Raw genomic sequence first — 22524 nt, forward strand, 5'->3', positions numbered from 1 at the left:
CAGGTGCACTATGGTTCACCAACTGTCACATTCTAAATAATCCACAGGTGACCTGGAAATCATGAACTGTGTTCTAGAACAGGGGTCAGAAAACTTTTTTTTGTATGAAATAATTTTCGCCAATTATTTTTGTCATGAATGGGATCATTAACACTTTCTCCCCAAAACACCAGAGTGGATGTAAAAAAGACGGATGAAGAGGGAAGGAGAGGGGGGGGGGGAAGGGGGGCGGTAAGGAGGACACGACTTTTAGGAGACAGACGGTCACATCCTCACCTCAGTAATGTCGGTGGGAATTTCCCACTGTTATGTGGGCCACTTTTCTGATCCTGCAAAACTCTGTCAGCGGTCAGCCACAGAACACTTCAAGTTCTGTGTGTGGGTTGGCGGGCCGCAGGAGGGAGGACAGGACAGCGCAGGACGGGCGGGAGGGAGGGATCGCAGTGTGACATCAGCACGTCACAACTTGGCCAGGAACACAGTGCGACCAGGAGCACAGCGCAGGGTGGGCAGAAGGGAGCACCTAGAATATTCATGTATCTCACATTCTAGAATGTTCTGGTGGAGTCCCTTATTTACTAAGATAATCCAGTATCCAAAGAACTAGAAGCAATTTGGGAAAACTAGTTTCATTTTTTTTAATCAGCAACCACAAAATACCCTAAATTCGTTCAAATATCTTTGGCAACTAAATGTTTTCTTTTTGGGCTGTGTTATATATTGTTTAGACCCACAAGCACATGTGTACAGTATCACTAAGGTCCACGGAGCACTAGTCAGAATACCTACTTGTCACAGGGCTGGATGAAGTGGAAATCACAGTTGTGGATTTAACCGTTCCATTACTAACCACGGTTGTTGTGGAAGTATTTACTTGGGGTGGAGCTAAAATAATAAAACAAAAAAAAACAAAAAATTACAATGCAATATAATCCAACAACACAAATAATCTTCTAATAAATATTTCAGTGATCATATTCTATACATAGATTTTTTCTTTTTCCACATTTGTATTTTATTTTATTTTTCTTGAAGGCACTCAGGAAATAAATGTTATAAATATTCAGTAATAATATGACATCTACAAGATAGAAATGATAAGTAAATTAATGTGCAATCTAAATTTTACTGGTTTATACTTGAGAACCTTGCTCGGATTGGCAACAAGTTGTCCTATCCCTGAGAACATTCAATTGCTCGGATTGGCTACATGTTGATGTGTCCCGGAGAACTTTCTACAGCTCGGATGGCTAGTTTGGTCCACAGGTTCCCAAACGTGGTCCTCAAGGCACCCCAACGGTCCTGGTTTTAAATGTATCCATGCTTGGCCACAGGTGACTTAATTAGCACCTTAGTCAATTTGAATTAACCATCTGTGCTGAGCCATGGATATACCTAAAACCTGAACTGTTGGGGTGCCTTGAGGACCGTGTTTGGGAACCTCTGGTTTGGTCTATTCCAGAGAATGTTCTATTACTCATACTGGCTATAGGTTGTTGTGTCCCGGAGAACTTTCTATTGCTCGGACTGGCTATAGGTTGGTCTATACCGTAGAACACTCTATTGCTTGCACTGACTACATGTTGTTGTGTGCCCGAGAACTTTCTATTGCTCGGATGGCTACAGTTTGGTCTGTCCCTGAGAATGTTCTATTGCTCGTACTCGCTACAGGTTCTTGTGTCCCTGAGAACTTTCTATTACTTGGATTGGCTACAGGTTGGTCTATACCGCAGAACTTTCTGTTATTTGGATTGGCTACAGGTTGGTCTATCCAGTGATCGCAAAAACGCGCTATAGCGTGCTTTTTACCCTACAATGAGGACTGGGGACTCACTTTTTAAGAATGGGCCAGTCCCCGGGGACGCGCTCCGTTGATTGCTCTCTGGCGCTTGATTGGTCACTAGCTGACTTTTCTCTGACCTTATTGGTCAGAAGTCAGCGGCGGCTGCTGCTGGGCGGGAAGATGCGGTGCCGGGAGTCAGACAGTAACACACTGAGAGAACTGACTGTAAGCTGCAGTGCGGCGCTCCGGGGCTTGATCCACACTTGTCACCCTCTCCCCGGCTGCACTAGTCCACGGGAGGGGGGGAGCCGCTAGATTACAGATGATACAGGTGGTGTCGGAGCCGCCTCCAGATGACATCACCCAGTAGAGCGATGAAGCAAGTCGGACCCGCCAACTGTGAACAGATCTCTGCACAGAGCTGGCAGTGCAGAGGTAATTTAGCTGACCCAGTGTGCGGGGCCAGGCAGAAACTGAACAGCAGCAGGCTAATGCTGCCTTAACAGTGTCTGCCAGCCCAGTGTCCCCCACCATTACTGACCCTGCCAGCCCAGTGTTTACACCTTTCCTCCCCAACTAGTCCACTGTGCCATCTCACTGCCCTCCCATCTAGAACCCCCCCTGTCATGCCAGACACATTGATTCCCCTCCCCAACTCAGCCCAGTGTTACCTCTTCACACCCCTATATCTCTGCCCCTCTACCTGGCGCAGTGTGTGTAACGTGCTCTACCTGGCTCAGTGTGTGTAACGTGCTCTGCCTGGCTCAGTGTGTGTAACGTGCTCTGCCTGGCTCAGTGTGTGTAACGTGCTCTGCCTGGCTCAGTGTGTGTAACGTGCTCTGCCTGGCGCAGTGTGTGTAAAGTGCTCTGCCTGGCGCAGTGTGTGTAAAGTGCTCTGCCTGGCGCAGTGTGTGTAACGTGCTCTGCCTGGCGCAGTGCGTGTAACGTGCTCTGCCTGGCGCAGTGCGTGTAACGTGCTCTGCCTGGCGCAGTGCGTGTAACGTGCTCTGCCTGGCGCAGTGCGTGTAACGTGCTCTGCCTGGCGCAGTGCGTGCAACGTGCTCTGCCTGGCGCAGTGCGTGTAACGTGCTCTACCTGGCGCAGTGCGTGTAACGTGCTCTACCTGGCGCAGTGCGTGTAACGTGCTCTACCTGGCGCAGTGCGTGTAACGTGCTCTACCTGGCGCAGTGCGTGTAACGTGCTCTACCTGGCGCAGTGCGTGTAACGTGCTCTACCTGGCGCAGTGCGTGTAACGTGCTCTACCTGGCGCAGTGCGTGTAACGTGCTCTACCTGGCGCAGTGCGTGTAACGTGCTCTACCTGGCGCAGTGCGTGTAACGTGCTCTACCTGGCGCAGTGCGTGTAACGTGCTCTACCTGGCGCAGTGCGTGTAACGTGCTCTACCTGGCGCAGTGCGTGTAACGTGCTCTACCTGGCGCAGTGCGTGTAACGTGCTCTACCTGGCGCAGTGTGTAACGTGCTCTACCTGGCGCAGTGTGTAACGTGCTCTACCTGGCGCAATATGTATAATATGCTCTGCCTGGCGCTAATAACGTGCTCTGCCTGGCGCTAATAACGTGCTCTGCCTGGCGCTAATAACGTGCTCTGCCTGGCGCTAATAACGTGCTCTGCCTGGCGCTAATAACGTGCTCTGCCTGGCGCTAATAACGTGCTCTGCCTGGCGCTAATAACGTGCTCTGCCTGGCGCTAATAACGTGCTCTGCCTGGCGCAATATGTATAACGTGCTCTACCTGGCGCAGTGTGTATAGGAGGTTCTACCTGGTGCAATGTGTATAGGAGGTTCTACCTGGTGCAATGTGTATAAGTGGCACTACTGTGTGGTATAATGTGAATTGGTACTATTATGTGGCCATGCCCTTTCTCCATTAAGCCATGCCCCTACTTTTTGACGCGCGCCTTTGGCGCGCACTGCCTCTACTTACGGTTCTAGGTGGTGGAGAATCAATTCACTTTCTGCCAAGGGGCACCAAAATGTCTAGTTACAGCTCTGGTGCAAGGTGTCCTGCATGCTACACAGCCCAGCAGCACTGTCACCCCATCCCCCTACCTTGCAACAAGATTAAGAAGAACCTTAATTCCGATGTGACCCAGAAAAGGACCGGTAGGACCCCAATTTTTAAAAGTGAAGGGTCCCTGGGACCCACTTTTTTTTTGGGCTCAGCGCGATCACTTGTATCCATGAAAAATTCCAAGGGTCTGACTTGACCACCCTACTCTGAGTGTTAGAAGCTGGTTTTACTTTGCTTCCAAGTCACCCTCATGTTATTGAGCCTGGATTCTTGGGAGGAGGGAGTCAATAAGCACACAGATTCCAGTTGCACGTGCCTAATGAGACAGCAGAAATCACAGTTGAACTCTGTATTTATATTTTTCCTATATATGTCAAAAAGCATTAATGGAATGGAAGGGAAACCACTCTGCGTGCACTTACCTTTGTGATTACAGTGAGGTCAGATCCTTTCTGAAGCATGTGTAGGACACAGATAATAAGCTGCATGTAATCATTATAGTTTCAACAGTTTCCTAAGATGCACTGTAATATGTCACAAAAATAATAAAACCCAGACTGGAAACATCAAATTATGGGCAACACAGTGGTGTAATGGTCAGCATTGCCTCACTGCAGTGGGGTCATGCGTTCTATTCCAACTACCAGCCAGTGCCCTATCTGTGTGGAGTTTTAGAGTTCTCCCTGTGTTTGCGTTTAACTGGTCAGAGTACTCCGGTTTCCTCCTACACTCCAAAAAATTACTGGTAGTTAGAATTGGCTTCTGACCAGAATGAACCCTAATGTGTATGTGTGTGCATGTGGTAGGGAGTATAGGCTGCAAGCTTTACTGACTGGTGAGAATTAATAAAGTGTTCTCTAAAGCGCTGTGTGAAGTGTGTGCTCTATTTATGTAAAGACCCCCAAAAAAAGCAACTTGACAAATATATTATAAATAAGTATGATACCACTTGACAAATAATCAAATATTTGGGTTAGGTGTTGAATGCCACTGAATTGGTTCCAGGGGCGGTCTGTGAGCCTTCCAGTTCTCACCAACCTCTCTGACGGCACAAGGCATATAGCTCGTCCATGAGTAGACTACTCATTCAGCCACCTAGATTCCTGTACGATTCGGTAGACCAGTCCACAGGTCCTGGCTCGGATGTCAAACCTTAAACCGTGGCACAAAAATAAAATTCAGGGGATTGGTTATCTGGTGAGCCAGTCAGCTGGCCGCTGTGCTCCCTCTCTGTGACCCCAATCATCTGCGCTATGCTGTAAATGGACACGCCGGAGGGGAGTTTCAGAGCATCTCAGTTCACAGTACAGATCAATGACTGGGGTTACAGAACAGGCACAGCAGACCGGCTGTGGTCTATTAGACACACATGGCTGATCACAGAAGAGGACTCAGGGGGAGATTCAGATCTGATCGTAGATGTGCTAAATTTAGCACATCTATGATCACTCAGACATGCGGGGGTTCACTCCGCATGTCAGGCCCTTTACCCCCTTCCCCCCCGCACATATGCGAAAGCATCGCACCCAAGTAGCTCCCTACCTGCACTGGCAGGGGCTACCAGCCGCGTCCAGGGTTGCAGCGGCTGCATGTGACGTCACGCAGCCGCTGCGGCCCGCCACCGCCTTTGCCTGTCAATTAGGCAAAGGTGATCGCAGCCCTGAGATCGCTTCAGCGATCCAGTCTGAATGACCCCCTCAGCAGGGGTGGAACTCACGGAGGCAACGGAGTCAGTTGCCGCCGGGCTCCAGTCCTGAAGGGGGCACCTGGCTCCTGCACTGACCATGCCCTCCCTGTTTTACAAGAAGCATTGAGCCACCCAGCCGAGGCGGAGCGCCCATTAGCATCAGCGCGGTGCTCCACCTCTGTGACCCGATACTGGGTCAGTAGCGTTGTGGTGGTCACGGCCATATCATGTGCAGTGCCGCTCCTTCCATTGGATACTATTGGCTTGTGTGTGTGAGACACTGCACTACGCTCGTCTGTCTCTAATACATTGCTCCATCAGCTCTCTCCTCTGACTGGATGGATGCTATCGGCGCGGCTGTCCAGCTTGGGGATGCGGCGGTAGCCGCGCTGATAGCATACATCCAGTCAGAGGAGAGAGCTGATGGAGCAATGTATTAGAGACAGAGGAGCGTAGTGCGGAGCAGTGTCTCACACACACACACACACATAAGGCTAACGGAAGCTGAGAGCTGCGTCGCCATGTACAGAGCCCCAGCCAGCAGCTGCAGCACCCGGAGCAATGCGTGGGGCACACAGGCAAGGTGACAGCCATGCAGGGTCACGGAAGCGGAGGCTTTAGAGAAAAAAGGGGAAGGCTCTAAAAATAAGATTTTACTTACCGATAAATCTATTTCTCGTAGTCCGTAGTGGATGCTGGGACTCCGTAAGGACCATGGGGAATAGCGGCTCCGCAGGAGACAGGGCACAAAATAAAAGCTTGAGATATCAGGTGGTGTGCACTGGCTCCTCCCCCTATGACCCTCCTCCAAGCCAGTTAGGATACAGTGCCCGGACGAGCGTACATAATAAGGAAGGATATTGAATCCCGGGTAAGACTCATACCAGCCACACCAATCACACCGTACAACTCGTGATCTGAACCCAGTTAACAGTATGATAAATTTAAAGGAGCCTCTGAAAGGATGGCTCAACAATAATAACCCGAATTTTTTGTAACAATAACTATATACAAGTATTGCAGACAATCCGCACTAGGGATGGGCGCCCAGCATCCACTACGGACTACGAGAAATAGATTTATCGGTAAGAAAAATCTTATTTTCTCTAACGTCCTAAGTGGATGCTGGGACTCCGTAAGGACCATGGGGATTATACCAAAGCTCCCAAACGGGCGGGAGAGTGCGGATGACTCTGCAGCACCGAATGAGAGAACTCCAGGTCCTCCTCAGCCAGGGTATCAAATTTGTAGAATTTAGCAAACGTGTTTGCCCCTGACCAAGTAGCTGCTCGGCAAAGTTGTAAAGCCGAGACCCCTCGGGCAGCCGCCCAAGATGAGCCCACTTTCCTTGTGGAATGGGCTTTTACTGATTTTGGCTGTGGCAATCCTGCCACGGAATGTGCAAGCTGAATTGTACTACAAATCCAACGAGCAATCGTCTGCTTTGAAGCAGGAGCACCCAGCTTGTTGGGTGCATACAGGATAAACAGCGAGTCAGTTTTCCTGACTCCAGCCGTCCTGGAAACATATATTTTCAAGGCCCTGACAACGTCCAGCAACTTAGAGTCCTCTAAGTCCCTAGTAGCCGCAGGTACCACAATAGGTTGGTTCATGTGAAATGCAGAAACCACCTTAGGTAGAAATTGAGGACGAGTCCTCAATTCCGCCCTGTCAGAATGAAAATTTAGGTAAGGGCTTTTACATGATAAAGCCGCCAATTCTGACACACGCCTAGCTGAAGCCAAGGCCAACAGCATCGACACCTTCCACGTGAGATATTTTAAATCTACCGTAGACAATGGTTCAAACCAGTGTGATTTTAGAAATCTCAACACAACATTGAGATCCCAAGGTGCCACTGGAGGCACAAAAGGAGGCTGTATGTGCAGCACCCCTTTCACAAATGTCTGAACTTCAGGTACTGAAGCCAGTTCTTTCTGGAAGAATATCGACAGGGCCGAAATTTGAACCTTAATGGACCCTAATTTTAGGCCCATAGACAGTCCTGTTTGCAGGAAATGCAAGAAACGACCCAGTTGAAATTCCTGTGTAGGGGCCTTCTTGGCCTCACACCACGCAACATATTTACGCCAAATGCAGTGATAATGTTTTGCGGTTACTTCCTTTCTGGCTTTTACCAGAGTAGGGATGACTTCTTCTGGAATGCCCTTGTCCTTCAGGATCCGGCGTTCAACCGCCATGCCGTCAAACGCAGACGCGGTAAGTCTTGGAACAGACAAGGCCCCTGCAGTAGCAGGTCCTGTCTTAGAGGTAGAGGCCACGGTTCGTCCGTGAGCATCTCTTGAAGTTCCGGGTACCAAGACCTTCTTGGCCAATCCGGAACCACGAGTATAGTTCTTACTCCTCTCCTTCTTATGATTCTCAATACTTTCGGTATGAGGGGCAGAGGAGGGAATACATACACTGACTGGTACACCCACGGCGTTACCAGAGCGTCCACTGCTATTGCCTGAGGGTCCCTTGACCTGGCGCAATATCTGTCCAGTTTTTTGTTTAGACGTGACGCCATCATGTCCACCTTTGGTCTTTCCCAACGGTTTACAATTTGGTGGAAGACTTCTGGGTGAAGTCCCCACTCTCCCGGGTGAAGGTCGTGTCTGCTGAGGAAGTCTGCTTCCCAGTTGTCCACTCCCGGAATGAACACTGCTGACAGTGCTATCACATGATTTTCCGCCCAGCGAAGAATCCTTGCAGTTTCTGCCATTGCCCTCCTGCTTCTCGTGCCGCCCTGTCTGTTTATGTGGGCGACTGACGTGATGTTGTCCGACTGGATCAACACCGCCTGACCCTGAAGCAGAGGTTTTGCTTGAATTAAGGCATTGTAAATGGCCCTAAGTTCTAGAATGTTTATATGAAGAGATGTTTCCATGCTTGACCACAAGCCCTGGAAATTCCTTCCCTGTGTGACTGCTCCCCAGCCTCTCAGGCTGGCATCCGTGGTTACCAGGATCCAATCCTGAATGCCAAATCTGCGGCCCTCTAGTAGATGAGCCGTCTGAAGCCACCACAGGAGAGACACCCTTGTCCTTGGCGACAGGGTTATCCGTTGATGCATCTGAAGATGCGATCCGGACCATTTTCCCAGTAGATCCCACTGAAAAGTTCTTGCATGGAATCTTCCGAATGGAATCGCTTCGTAAGAAGCCACCATTTTTCCCAGGACCCTTGTGCACTGATGCACTGAGACCTGTCCTGGTTTTAGGAGGTTCCTGACTAGCTCGGATAACTCCCTGGCCTTCTCCTCCGGGAGAAACACCTTCTTCTGGACTGTGTCCAGAATCATTCCTAAGAACAGTAGACGTGTCGTTGGAATCAGCTGCGATTTTGGAATATTTAGAATCCATCCGTGCTGACTTAGCACTACCTGAGATAGTGCCACTCCGACTTCTAACTGTTCCTTGGTTCTTGCCCTTATCAGGAGATCGTCCAAGTAAGGGATAATTAAGATGCCTTTTCTTCGTAGAAGAATCATCATTTCGGCCATTACCTTGGTAAAGACCCGAGGCGCCGTGGACAATCCAAACGGCAGCGTCTGAAACTGATAATGACAGTTTTGTACTACAAACCTGAGGTACCCTTGGTGAGAAGGATATATTGGGACGTGGAGATAAGCATCCTTGATGTCCAGCGACACCATATAGTCCCCCTCTTCCAGGTTCGCTATCACCGCTCTGAGTGACTCCATCTTGAATTTGAACCTTTTTATGTAAGTGTTCAAAGATTTTAGATTTAATATTGGTCTCACCGAGCCGTCCGGCTTCGGTACCACAAATAGTGTGGAATAATACCCCTTCCCCTGATGTAAGAGGGGTACCTTGATTATCACCTGCTGGGAGTACAGCTTGTGAATGGCTTCCAGAACTGCCTCCCTGTCGGAGGGAGACTTTGGTAAAGCAGACTTCAGGAACCGATGAGGAGGAAACGCCTCGAATTCCAGTTTGTACCCCTGTGATACTACCTGTAGAATCCAGGGATCCACTTGCGAGTGAGCCCACTGCGCGTTGAAATACTTGAGACGGGCCCCCACCGTGTCTGAGTCTGCTTGTAAAGCCCCGGCGTCATGCTGAAGACTTGGCAGAAGCAGGGGAGGGCTTCTGCTCCTGGGAAGCGGCTGCATGGTGCTGCCTTTTTCCTCTTCCTCTGCCCTTGGGCAGAAAAGAGTGACCTTTTGCTCGCTTGTACTTATGGGAACGAAAGGACTGAGTTTGAAAAGACTGTCTTTTTCTGTTGATGTGAAGTAACCTGGGGTAAAAAGGTGGATTTTCCAGCCGTTGCCGTGGCCACCAGGTCTGTTAGACCAGCCCCAAATAACTCCTCCCCCTTATACGGCAATACTTCCATGTGCCGTTTGGAATCTGCGTTCCCTGACCACTGTCTGGTCCATAATGCTCTTCTGGCAGAGATGGACATTGCGCTTACTCTTGATGCCAGGGTACAAATATCCCTCTGCGCATCACGCATATATAGCAATGCATCCTTTAAATGTTCTATAGTTAACAGAATATTGTCCTTATCCAGGGTATCAATATTCTCAGTCAGGGAATCCGCCCATGCGACTCCAGCACTGCACATCCAGGCTGATGCGATTGCTGGTCGCAGTATAACACCAGTATGTGTGTATATACTTTTCAGGATATTTTCCAGCCTCCTATCAGCTGGTTCTTTGAGGGTGGCCGTATCAGGGGACGGTAACGCTACTTGTTTAGATAAACGTGTGAGCGCCTTATCTACCCTAGGGGGTGTTTCCCACCGTGCCCTAACCTCGGGCGGGAAAGGGTATAGTGCTAATAACTTATTAGAAATTAGCTGTTTTTTATCGGGGGAAACCCACGCTTTATCACACACCTCATTTATTTCCTCAGACTCAGGAAAAACTATTGGCAGTTTTTTCACACCCCACATAATACCCGCCTTTGAGGTATTTGTAGTGTCAGAAAGGTTCAATGCCTCTTTCATTGCCGTGATCATGTAACGTGTGGCCCTACTGGACATTACGTTTGTCTCGTCACCGTCGACACTAGATTCAGTATCTGTATCTGGATCCGTGTCGACCCACTGAGGTAGCGGCCGTTTTAGGGCCCCTGAGGGTGTCTGAGACGCCTGAACAGGCACTAATTGATTTGCCGGCTTTCTCATGTCGTCAACAGTTTTTTTGTAAATTGCTGACATTATCACTTAATTGCTTAAACACAATCATCCAGTCAGGTGTCGACTCCCTAGGGGGTGACATCACTAACACAGGCAACTGCTCCGCCTCCACCTCATTTTCCTCCTCATACATGTCGACACACGCGTACCGACACACAGCACACACACCGGGAATGCTCTGATAGAGGACAGGGCCCCACTTAGCCCTTTGGAGAGACAGAGGGAGAGTCTGCCAGCACACACCCAGCGCTATATATATACAGGGATAACCTTATATAAGTGTTAATCCCTTATAGCTGCTGTTAATCTAGTTATTTGCTGCCAAAATGCCCCCCCTTCTCTTTTTTACCCTGAATCAGATGCAGTACTGCAGGGGAGAATCAGGGAGCCGTCCTTCCAGCGGAGCTGTGAGGGAATAATGGCGCCAGTGTGCTGAGGAGATAGGCCCCGCCCCTTCACGACGTCCTTAACTCCCGCTTTTTTGTGTAAAATGGCAGGGGAAAAAATACATCCATATAGCCCTGGAGCTATATGTGATGTATTCCTTTTGCCAGCTAAGGTATATGTGTGTTATATTGCGTCTCAGGGCGCTCCCCCCCAGCGCCCTGCACCCTCAGTGACCGGAGTGTGAAGTGTGCTGAGAGCAATGGCGCACAGCTGCGGTGCTGTGCGCTACCTTAGTCTTGAAGACAGGATGTCTTCTGCCGCCGCTTTCACCGGACCTTCGTCTCTTCTGGCTCTGTAAGGGGGACGGCGGCGCGGCTCCGGTGACCCATCCAGGCTGAACCTGTGATCGTCCCTCTGGAGCTAACGTCCAGTAGCCTAAGAAGCCCAATCCACTCTGCACTCAGGTGAGTTCGCTTCTTCTCCCCTTAGTCCCACGATGCAGTGAGCCTGTTGCCAGCAGGACTCACTGAAAATAAAAAAACCTAACTAAACTTTTATTCTAAGCAGCTCTGGAGAGCTACCTAGTTTGCACCCTTCTCGGCCGGGCACAAAAATCTAACTGGCTTGGAGGAGGGTCATAGGGGGAGGAGCCAGTGCACACCACCTGATATCTCAAGCTTTTATTTTGTGCCCTGTCTCCTGCGGAGCCGCTATTCCCCATGGTCCTTACGGAGTCCCAGCATCCACTTAGGACGTTAGAGAAAAGTAAGTAGTTGTCATCTGTGAAGGAGAGCCGGGCAGGGCTCTCATAGGTGGCCTATTGTTCAACTTTAATTCATATTATATTGGATGTCTTTTGTCATTCGCATGAACTGTGGGGCCAGTGTGGAGTGGGCAGGCAGGCTGTCTACAGGTCAGTGCTGCAATCCCCCCATACCAATGCTCCACCTTCCCTTCCCAACCATCCCACTTCCCCCATATCATTGCCCCCTCGCCTAACACCCCAGAGATAGTCCAGTCACAATGACACCCCTCATTCAGCCTAATGCTCGCCCTTCTCCAGTTTCGTTTTTTCCCTCCCGCCCCATCTCACTAACACCCTTCCCAAACAACCCAGTACTCCTCCCCCCCTTCGCCATTGGAGGATGTGGTCACGCAAGATGACCACCCCCTACTGCCTGTGGGACATAGCAGTCGCCGCCAATAGCACCGCCACCCATCATCACTGGAGGCTAGGTAGGGGCCCCAATGCATTGCCTTGCCCAGAGTCCTGCACTGCTGTTGAGACAGCCCTGGTCATGTGACATCTGACCGTGACCCTAGCAGTTGGCTATACTGAGGAGCCGGCCTGGACTGGAGACAGCGCACAAAGTGGAGGGTGGTGACTGATGCGCCATCACTGTCTATGGCGATAGGTGTCAGGAGAGAAGCTGTGGGCACTGGCACAACAGATTAAACTGTATGATCCAAATAAATGGGGAGGCATGGCTCTCACAGAGGAAGTGGGACATGGCTCACATAGGGTGAAGGAGGACATGCTCACACAGGGGAAGGAGGGGGGGGGGGGCGATGACACATGGGCCCCTAATTGTAATAGAAGGGAGAGACAAGCCAAGCAGCCATGTGAGGGACGCCAAAGCCTGAGACCTAGACACAGTGTGATCATTGAAATTTTAAATTGTACTTTCTTTTCGGTGCCGATGTGTATGTTATTTTTCATGTGAAACCAATGGGCGGCATCTAATTAGCCCTGATCCATTTTCATCTGACAAAAACAACCAGATATCGCGATTAATGACCGATGGTCATTATCACGGTATCCTATTACAGGCCGTTTTCATAAATCCTCAATCCAATGTGTTATTGCGGGTTTGGGAGTTCGTTTATTGCGGATTATGCTTCGGGTGGGTAATCCCTGATAAGTGCCGGCATCTGGGAGAGGAGCGCCGCATCGAGGCTAATAGGATAGCCACCGGTGATACAATTACCCACAGTCATTGGCCGTGGGTAATTGGATACCCCCCACTGTTTTATTATGATCGCTGTGGTGGCCTATGTGCTGTATTATTTTTCTATCCGTTCCGTGCCAACGTGTTTTATTATGATCGCTGTGGTAGCCTATGTGCTGTATTATTTTTCTATCTGTGCCAAGGTGTGTGTGTGTTTTTTAACTACAATGGGAAGAGTAATGCAGTGGCGAGTATAGGGGAGTTCAGTTATAATACAAATTATTTTTTGCGGGTCAGGGGGGGGGTGGGGGGGGGGGGGGTGGGAGAGGGGGCACAACATTTATCTTGCCTCCGGGCATCTGGGATGAAGTTACGCCACTGCCCCTCAGTGCTCTGCTTTGCCTGTCAGCTGGCAGGAATTGCAGAGGAGAAGAGGAAATAAGGGAAGGGGGCCTGGGTAACAGCATCTAAAAATAAGATTTTACTCACCGGTAAATCTATTTCTCGTAGTCCGTAGTGGATGCTGGGGACTCCGTAAGGACCATGGGGGATAGCGGCTCCGCAGGAGACTGGGCACAGCTAAGAAAGATTTAGACAATTATACAATAAACAAACAAGGAGCGCTGAAACCAGATATAAAAAATATATTTTGTACAGCTTTATTAAAATATAATCCACATATATGACCACATTTAAAATAAATATAAGAATTACTTAAATCCTGTGCCTCTGACTCAATATAAATGTCCGTTAAGATTTTTATATAAATCCATCCATATATGTACTGAGGTAAGTCTATATCAACTTCTCATGAGGATATATTTGGCATCCAAATTATATAGTCTCTGTGACCCAGTTTCTTATAACCACATATGCATGTGTGTCCACGGGGGATCACAACTGCCGCAGCTTGTGATGAGCGTGGAGCGTGCCTCTTTAGCCAGGTCACGCTTCAGCAAAAACCCCGATTAGCGGCTCGCCGGCCAATGATGCAGCCACAGAGAGAAGTGAGGAGTCGTCAGACAACAGGATTCAGGTGATAAGTGCCCTCCTTACGCGTTTCTCCGCCAGTAGGGCAAGCGCTTGCCCTACTGGCGGAGAAACGCGTAAGGAGGGCACTTATCACCTGAATCCTGTTGTCTGACGACTCCTCACTTCTCTCTGTGGCTGCATCATTGGCCGGCGAGCCGCTAATCGGGGTTTTTGCTGAAGCGTGACCTGGCTAAAGAGGCACGCTCCACGCTCATCACAAGCTGCGGCAGTTGTGAGTATCCATCAGCTCACATTGCAGCTATATCATTCCGGGGTCGCAGTATACCGCTGGAGACATCTTACTATCACAGCTGCGGCTGCCGTGAGTATCCATCAGCTCACACTGCTAATTCAGGGGTCGTAGCATACCGCTGGAGACATCTAAACATCACAGCGCTCTCCCCCGTGGACACACATGCATATGTGGTTATAAGAAACTGGGTCACAGAGACTATATAATTTGGATGCCAAATATATCCTCATGAGAAGTTGATATAGACTTACCTCAGTACATATATGGATGGATTTATATAAAAATCTTAACGGACATTTATATTGAGTCAGAGGCACAGGATTTAAGTAATTCTTATATTTATTTTAAATGTTGTCATATATGTGGATTATATTTTAATAAAGCTGTACAAAATATATTTTTTATATCTGGTTTCAGCGCTCCTTGTTTGTTTATTGTATAATTGTCTGTTTTATTTGGTGGAACAGTACCACCATTAGGGGCTGCAAAAACCGGATATTAACTAAATAGTGGTCATTAATTGACAATTTTATGGTTTGCTTGGTGGTTTAGTAAGCGCTGTGTTTTATAAGAATTATTGTTAGTGTGAAGAAAGATTTAGGACTACCTGGTGTGCACTGGCTCCTCCCACTATGACCCTCCTCCCGACTTCAGTAAGGATACTGTGCCCGGAAGAGCTGACACAATAAGGAAGGATTTTGAATCCCGGGTAAGACTCATACCAGCCACACCAATCACACCGTGTAACTCGTGATAATATACCCAGTTAACAGTATGAACACAACAGAGCCTCTCAAAAGATGGCTCAACAATAACCCTTGTAGTTAAGCAATAACTATATACAAGTATTGCAGACAGTCCGCACTTGGGACGGGCGCCCAGCATCCACTACGGACTACGAGAAATAGATTTACCGGTGAGTAAAATCTTATTTTCTCTGACGTCCGAGTGGATGCTGGTGACTCCGTAAGGACCATGGGGATTATACCAAAGCTCCCAAACGGGCGGGAGAGTGCGGATGACTCTGCAGCACCGAATGAGAGAATTCAAGGTCCTCCTCAGCCAGGGTATCAAATTTGTAGAATTTTGCAAACGTGTTTGCCCCTGACCAAGTAGCAGCTCGGCAAAGTTGTAAAGCAGAGACCCCTCGGGCAGCCGCCCAAGAAGAGCCCACTTTCCTCGTGGAATGGGCTTTTACAGATTTAGGCTGCGGCAGGCCAGCCACAGAATGCGCAAGCTGAATTGTGCTACAAATCCAGCGAGCAATAGTCTGCTTTGAAGCAGGAGCACCCATCTTGTTTGGTGCATACAGGATAAATAGCGAGTCAGTCTTCCTGACTCCAGCCGTCCTGGAAACATAAATTTTCAAGGCCCTGACTACGTCCAGTAACTTGGAGTCCTCCAAGTCCCTAGTAGCCGCAGGCACCACGAGAGGTTGGTTCAAGTGAAAAGCTGATACCACCTTAGGAAGAAACTGGGGACGAGTCCTCAATTCTGCCCTATCCATATGGAAAATCAAATAGGGGCTTTTACATGACAAAGCCGCCAATTCTGACACACGCCTTGCCGAAGCCAAGGCCAAAAGCATGACCACTTTCCACGTGAGATATTTTAAATCCACGGTTTTGAGTGGCTCAAACCAATGTGACTTTAGGAAACCCAACACCACGTTGAGGTCCCACGGTGCCACTGGAGGCACAAAAGGAGGCTGAATATGCAGCACTCCCTTGACAAATGTCTGAACTTCAGGCAGTGAAGCCAGTTCTTTTTGGAAGAAAATCGACAGAGCCGAAATCTGGACCTTAATGGAACCCAGTTTTAGGCCCATAGTCACCCCTGACTGTAGGAAGTGCAGAAATCGACCTAGCTGGAATTCCTCCGTTGGGGCCTTCCTGGCCTCACACCACGCAACATATTTTCGCCATATGCGGTGATAATGTTGTACGGTTACATCTTTTCTAGCTTTAATAAGCGTAGGAATGACTTCCTGCGGAATACCCTTTTCTTTTAGGATCCAGTGTTCAACCGCTATGCCGTTAAACGCAGCCACGGTAAGTCTTGGAACAGACAGGGCCCCTGCAGCAGCAGGTCCTGTCTGAGCGGCAGAGGCGATGGGTCCTTTGAGATTAATTCTTGAAGTTCCGGGTACCAAGACCTTCTTGGCCAATCTGGAACAATGAGAATAGTTCTTACTCCTCTTTTCTTTATTATCCTCAGTACCTTGGGTATGAGAGGAAGAGGAGGGAACACATAAACCGACCGGTACACCCACGGTGTCACTAGAGCGTCCACAGCTATTGCCTGAGGGTCTCTTGACCTGGCGCAATATTTTTCTAGCTTTTTGTTTAAGCGGGACGCCATCATGTCCACCTGTGGCTTTTCCCAACAGTTTACAATCAGTTGGAAGACTTCTGGATGAAGTCCCCACTCTCTCGGGTGGAGGTCGTGCCTGCTGAGGAAGTCTGCTTCCCAGTTGTCCACTCCCGGAATGAACACTGCTGACAGTGCTAACACGTGATTTTCCGCCCATCGGAGAATCCTTGTGGCTTCTGCCATCGCCGTCCTGCTTCTTGTGCCGCCCTGTCGATTTACATGGGCGACTGCCGTGATGTTGTCTGACTGGATCAGAACCGGCTGGTTTTGAAGCAGGGGCTTTGCTTGACTTAGGGCATTGTAAATGGCCCTCAGTTCCAGAACATTTATGTGTAGGGAAGTCTCCTGACTTGACCAAAGTCCTTGGAAGTTTCTTCCCCGTGTGACTGCACCCCAGCCCCGAAGGCTGGCATCCGTGGTCACCAGGACCCAGTTCTGTATGCCGAATCTGCGGCCCTCTCTGAGATGAGCACTCTGCAGCCACCACAGCAGAGACACCCTGGTCCTTGGAGACAGGGTTATCAACCGATGCATTTGAAGATGCGATCCGGACCATTGGTCCAACAGGTCCCACTGAAAGGTTCTGGCATGGAACCTGCCGAATGGAATCGCTTCGTAGGAAGCTACCATCTTTCCCAGGACTCGCGTGCAATGATGCACCGACACCTGTTTTGGTTTCAGGAGGCCTCTCACTAGAGAGGACAGCTCCTTGGCTTTCTCCTCTGGGAGAAACACTTTTTTCTGGACTGTGTCCAGAATCATCCCCAGGAACAGTAGACGTGTCGCCGGAACCAGCTGAGACTTTGGAATATTCAGAATCCAACCGTGCTGGTGTAGCACCTCCTGAGATAATGCTACGCCGACCAACAACTGCTCTCTGGACCTCGCCCTTATCAGGAGATCGTCCAAGTATGGGATAATTAAAACTCCCTTTTTCCGAAGGAGTATCATCATTTCGGCCATTACCTTGGTAAATACCCTCGGTGCCGTGGACAGGCCGAACGGCAACGTCTGGAATTGGTAATGACAATCCTGTACCACAAATCTGAGGTACTCCTGGTGAGGATGGTAAATGGGGACATGCAGGTAAGCATCCTTGATGTCCAGAGATACCATGTAATCTCCCTCTTCCAGGCTTGCAATAACCGCCCTGAGCGATTCCATCTTGAACTTGAATTTTCTTAAATATGTGTTCAAGGATTTCAAATTTAAAATGGGTCTCACCGAACCGTCCGGTTTCGGTACCACAAACATTGTGGAACAGTAACCCCGTCCTTGTTGAAGTAGGGGCACCTTGACTATCACCTGCTGGGAATACAGCTTGTGAATTGCCTCTAACACAGCCTCCCTTTCTGAAGGAGTCGTTGGTAAGGCAGATTTGAGTAAACGGCAGGGGGGGGGGAATGTCTCGAATTCCAGCCTGTACCCCTGAGATACCACTTGAAGGATCCAGGGATCTACCTGTGAGCGAGCCCACTGATTGCTGAAGTTTTTGAGACGGCCCCCCACCGTACCTGGCTCCGCCTGCTGAGCCCCAGCGTCATGCGGCGGACTTAGCAGAAGAAGCGGGGGAGGACTTTTGTTCCTGGGAAGTGGCTGTATGCTGCAGCTTTTTTCCCCTACCTCTGCCTCTAGGCAGAAAGGACGCGCCTCTACCCCGTCTGCTCTTTTGGGGGCGAAAGGACTGCACCTGATAATACGGTGCTCTCTTTGGTTGTGAGGGGACATGTGGCAAAAATGCTGACTTCCCAGCTGTTGCTGTGGACACTAAGTCTGAAAGACCATCCCCAAACAACTTCCTCACCCTTATAAGGCAAAACTTCCATGTGCCTTTTAGAATCTGCATCACCTGTCCACTGACGGGTCCATAACCCTCTCCTGGCACAAATGGACAGTGCACTTATTTTTGATGCCAGCCGGCAAATATCCCTCTGTGCATCTCTTATGTAAAAGACAGCGTCTTTAATATGCTCTACGTTTAGCAATATAGTGTCCCTGTCTAGGGTGTCAATGTTTTCTGACAGGGAGTCTGACCATGCAGCTGCAGCACTGCACATCCATGCTGAGGCAATCGCTGGTCTCAGTATAATACCAGTGTGTGTATATATAGCTTTCTGGAGAGCCTCCTGCTTTCTGTCAGCAGGTTCCTTTAGGGCGGCCGTATCCTGGGACGGCAGTGCCACCTTTTTTGATAAGCGCGTAAGTGCTTTATCCACCCTAGGGGGTGTTTCCCAACGTGACCTATCCTCTGGCGGGAAAGGGTACGCCATTAGTAATTTTTTTGAAATTACCAATTTTTTTATCGGGGGAAGCCCACGCTAGTTCACACACTTCATTCAATTCTTCAGAAGGAGGAAAAACTACTGGTAGTTTTTTCTCCCCAAACATAATACCCTTTTTTTGTGGTACCTGGGGTCACCTCAGAAATGTGTAAAACATTTTTCATTGCCTCAATCATATAACGAGTGGCCCTATTGGACATTACATTAGTCTCTTCGTCGTCGACACTGGTATCAGTATCCGTGTCGACATCTGTGTCTGCCATCTGAGGTAGCGGGCGTTTTAGAGCCCCTGATGACTTTTGAGACGTCTGGGCAGGCACGGGCTGCGAAGCCGGCTGCCCAGCATTTGGCATGTCGTCAAATTTTTTTTTGTAAGGAGTCGACACTTTCGCGTAATTCCTTCCACAAGTCCATCCACTCCGGTGTCTGCCCCGCAGGGGGTGACAACACATTTATAGGCACCTGCTCCTCCTCCACATAAGTCTCATCAAACATGTCGACACAGCCGTACCGACACACCGCACACACACAGGGAATGCTCTGACAGAAGACAGGACCCCACCAAGCCCTTTGGGGAGAGAGAGAGAGAGTATGCCAGCACACACCAGAGCGCTATATAAATCAGGGATTAACTAAATTATATCCCCTTATAGCTGCTATATGTATATTGCGCCTAAATTTAGTGCCCCCCCTCTCTTTCTTACCCTTTTCTGTAGTGTAGACTGCAGGGGAGAGCCAGGGAGCTTCCTTCCAGCGGAGCTGTGAGGGAGAAATGGCGCCAGTGTGCTGAGGGAGATCGCTCCGCCCCTTTTTCAGCTGACTTTTCTCCTGCTTTTTTATGGATTCTGGCAGGGGTATTTATCACATATATAGCCTCTGGGGCTATATATTGTGATATATTTGCCAGCCAAGGTGTATTTATTGCTTCTCAGGGCCCCCCCCCCCCCCAGCGCCCTGCACCCTCAGTGACCGGAGTGTGAAGTGTGTATGAGGAGCAATGGCGCACAGCTGCAGTGCTGTGCGCTACCTTGGTGAAGACTGATGTCTTCTGCCGCCGATTTTCCGGATTCTTCTTGCTTCTGGCTCTGTAAGGGGGCAGGCGGCGCGGCTCCGGGACCGAACATCAATGGCCGGTTCCATGCGGTCGATCCCTCTGGAGCTAATGGTGTCCAGTAGCCTAAGAAGCCCAAGCTACCACCAGTTAGGTAGGTTCGCTTCTTCTCCCCTTAGTCCCTCGCTGCAGTGAGTCTGTTGCCAGCAGATCTCACTGTAAAATAAAAAACCTAAAATATACTTTCTCTCTAGGAGCTCAGGAGAGCCCCTAGTGTGCATCCAGCTCAGCCGGGCACAGGATTCTAACTGAAGTCTGGAGGAGGGTCATAGTGGGAGAAGCCAGTGCACACCAGGTAGTCCTAAATCTTTCTTAGCTGTGCCCAGTCTCCTGCGGAGCCGCTATCCCCCATGGTCCTTACGGAGTCCCCAGCATCCACTAGGACGTCAGAGAAAATGGCATTTTTACCATAAGGCTCCCCCAATCCCCCCCTGTAATTTTTGTAACAATTTCAGACTAGTAAATTTGAGCAGACTACATTTCCTACTACAATCATGGGAAATGTGATCTGCTTACTGAAAAAAAATGTGATATCAAGGGCTTGGAAGATAATTTTGCAACTTAAGCGCAAAGCTCTGACTGCTTTTGTGCACACAAAAATCTTCAATGGTTATACCATCAAATGGTTTTAATGCAATAGCGTTGCATCACTTGATTTGAGGTCAGTAGCCCAGAAACCATTCATTTCCAGACTTCCGTAAGTTTTGGAGGGAACCCATTCCTTTCTTTCTAGACTTCCGGGACCTGGGGAGTAGGCAGAGCCATCTACCCAGGCACTCACATGCACAAAGACAGACCCTCCCTCTGCCCATAAAAGACAACGGTAACCGCTCCATCTTAGTGTACATGGACAGTACATGCCCACAGCTGGACTGTTCAGAGGCTGGACTACGCCCTTCTATATTGGCTGTTGGAACTGAATAACAGGAGCTCTGCTAGCATTATTCTGGTTTCTCGCCAAGCTCTATCCCTCTGTCCCGTACCAAGCGCAGCACAAGTCCATAGGAAGTGGCCAGTGGGGAATTAGCAGACACCAACCAGGAGGTGTTGCAGCAGTGTGACCACACACCCAGAAGAAGGCAGTTACAGATGCTGGAGGAAGGAATAAGGGAGAAGCGGTTACAGGTGCTGGCTGGTGGTGGCACCAGCGAGTCACCTGCCCTCAATGCCACGGAAAGAGTCAGTAACAGGAGTTTACTGACTGTGAGACAGAGTCTCCCTATACCCTATGGGTGGAGAAACAAGCCCACTCAGGTTGTTCCAGGAAGAGTAACCTCCTATGCAAATCTTACTACTCATCTAGCAGGGTGATGTCATCCAGTCACACGTACAGTGCGAATTCTAAATAACCACTAGGCAGAGAAGTTGGTCAGGGTGGAAGTTTGCCCCTCCTCCCCCCATGCTAGTCATGCACCCTATTAAAATAAGTACAGAGATGTAGGACCATACACGTATGTCACTACCCAGCCACAATTGTTCCAAAACATCCCAAGTTCCTTTACGCTCATGAACAAAGAACTAGCTAGCATGCATGAGCCATTAAATATCAGTGCAATTCTGTCAGTAACTGGTTTGTGCCTTTATGTACAGTACCTAAGACAATAAGGTCATGTAGCAATCTGATGACTCTACATAAGGTTAATGTTTTACATGTTGTCCTACAGTGTACAGTAAGAACCAGCTAAACTGAATACAGCCAGTGTCTCACCTCTCCACGCACCCGCTGGGCCTGTAAGAGGAGAAGCTATGTGCAAGATCACATTGTTTAACTTTGTTTTTAGTAAACAGGATTGTTTGTTTAATATGCATTGCTAAAGGTCCATACACACTTAACGATAAAATGAGCGACGTCGCTCATTTTCCCCCTCCTTGAGCGACGTCGCTCATTTTATCGTTAAGTGTGTATGCCGCCAGCGACGACCGATGATCGTCGCTGCCGGTAGGGAATGCATGAAGGATGTGGACTGTCGTCCACGACCTTCATGCAGGGCTGGCGGGGGCGTGACGTCACTGAGTGATATGAGCGGTCATATCGCTCAGTGTGTACAGGCGGCCGCCGACCGGCCGGCCCGGGAGGGGGAAACGTTAGACGATGTTGCTCACAGAGCGACATCGTCTAATGTGTATGGGCCTTAAGCTTCTTGGTCTTTTCTGTATAACCCCGCAATGCACTGGCTGGCCGGGACAGGCAGGAGGCATTTGATATGCTGGCTGTTAGGAACCCGGCGCTAACCATACCGACAATAATTCTCCCTCTTGGGGTGTCCACGACACCCCTTAAGGGAGAATAAATAGCGTGGTGCGCAAGGACTCTTTTGCGCTCACCCCGCTGCCTGGATGCCGGCGTCGACACAGACACAAGTGACAATAGTGTGTGTATCAGGCAAGACACGTGCCCAGAGAACAGCAGACCGGCAAAACATATGTATAGCACATATCAGGTTAGGAGAATAGTAGCAAAAAAGGAG

At 49.3% G+C, this 22524-nt stretch overlaps 1 protein-coding gene and 1 long non-coding RNA gene across 2 annotated transcripts in view; one reads left to right on the forward strand and one right to left on the reverse strand.

Moving 5' to 3' along the window:
* The window catches only part of LOC135000776 (uncharacterized), a 248107-nt gene that overhangs the window by 103032 nt on the left and 122551 nt on the right, over positions 1 to 22524 (forward strand). The gene's annotated exons all lie outside the window — the stretch shown is intronic.
* TMEM123 (transmembrane protein 123) overlaps positions 1 to 22524 on the reverse strand; it is a 124806-nt gene that overhangs the window by 38241 nt on the left and 64041 nt on the right. Inside the window, exon 3 of the mRNA XM_063951525.1 lies at positions 790 to 885. Coding sequence (XP_063807595.1) covers positions 790 to 885 — 96 coding nt within the window. The remainder of the gene's footprint in view (positions 1 to 789; positions 886 to 22524) is intronic.

The sequence above is a fragment of the Pseudophryne corroboree genome, chromosome 2, assembly GCF_028390025.1.
Source record: "Pseudophryne corroboree isolate aPseCor3 chromosome 2, aPseCor3.hap2, whole genome shotgun sequence".
Taxonomy (NCBI): domain Eukaryota; kingdom Metazoa; phylum Chordata; class Amphibia; order Anura; family Myobatrachidae; genus Pseudophryne; species Pseudophryne corroboree.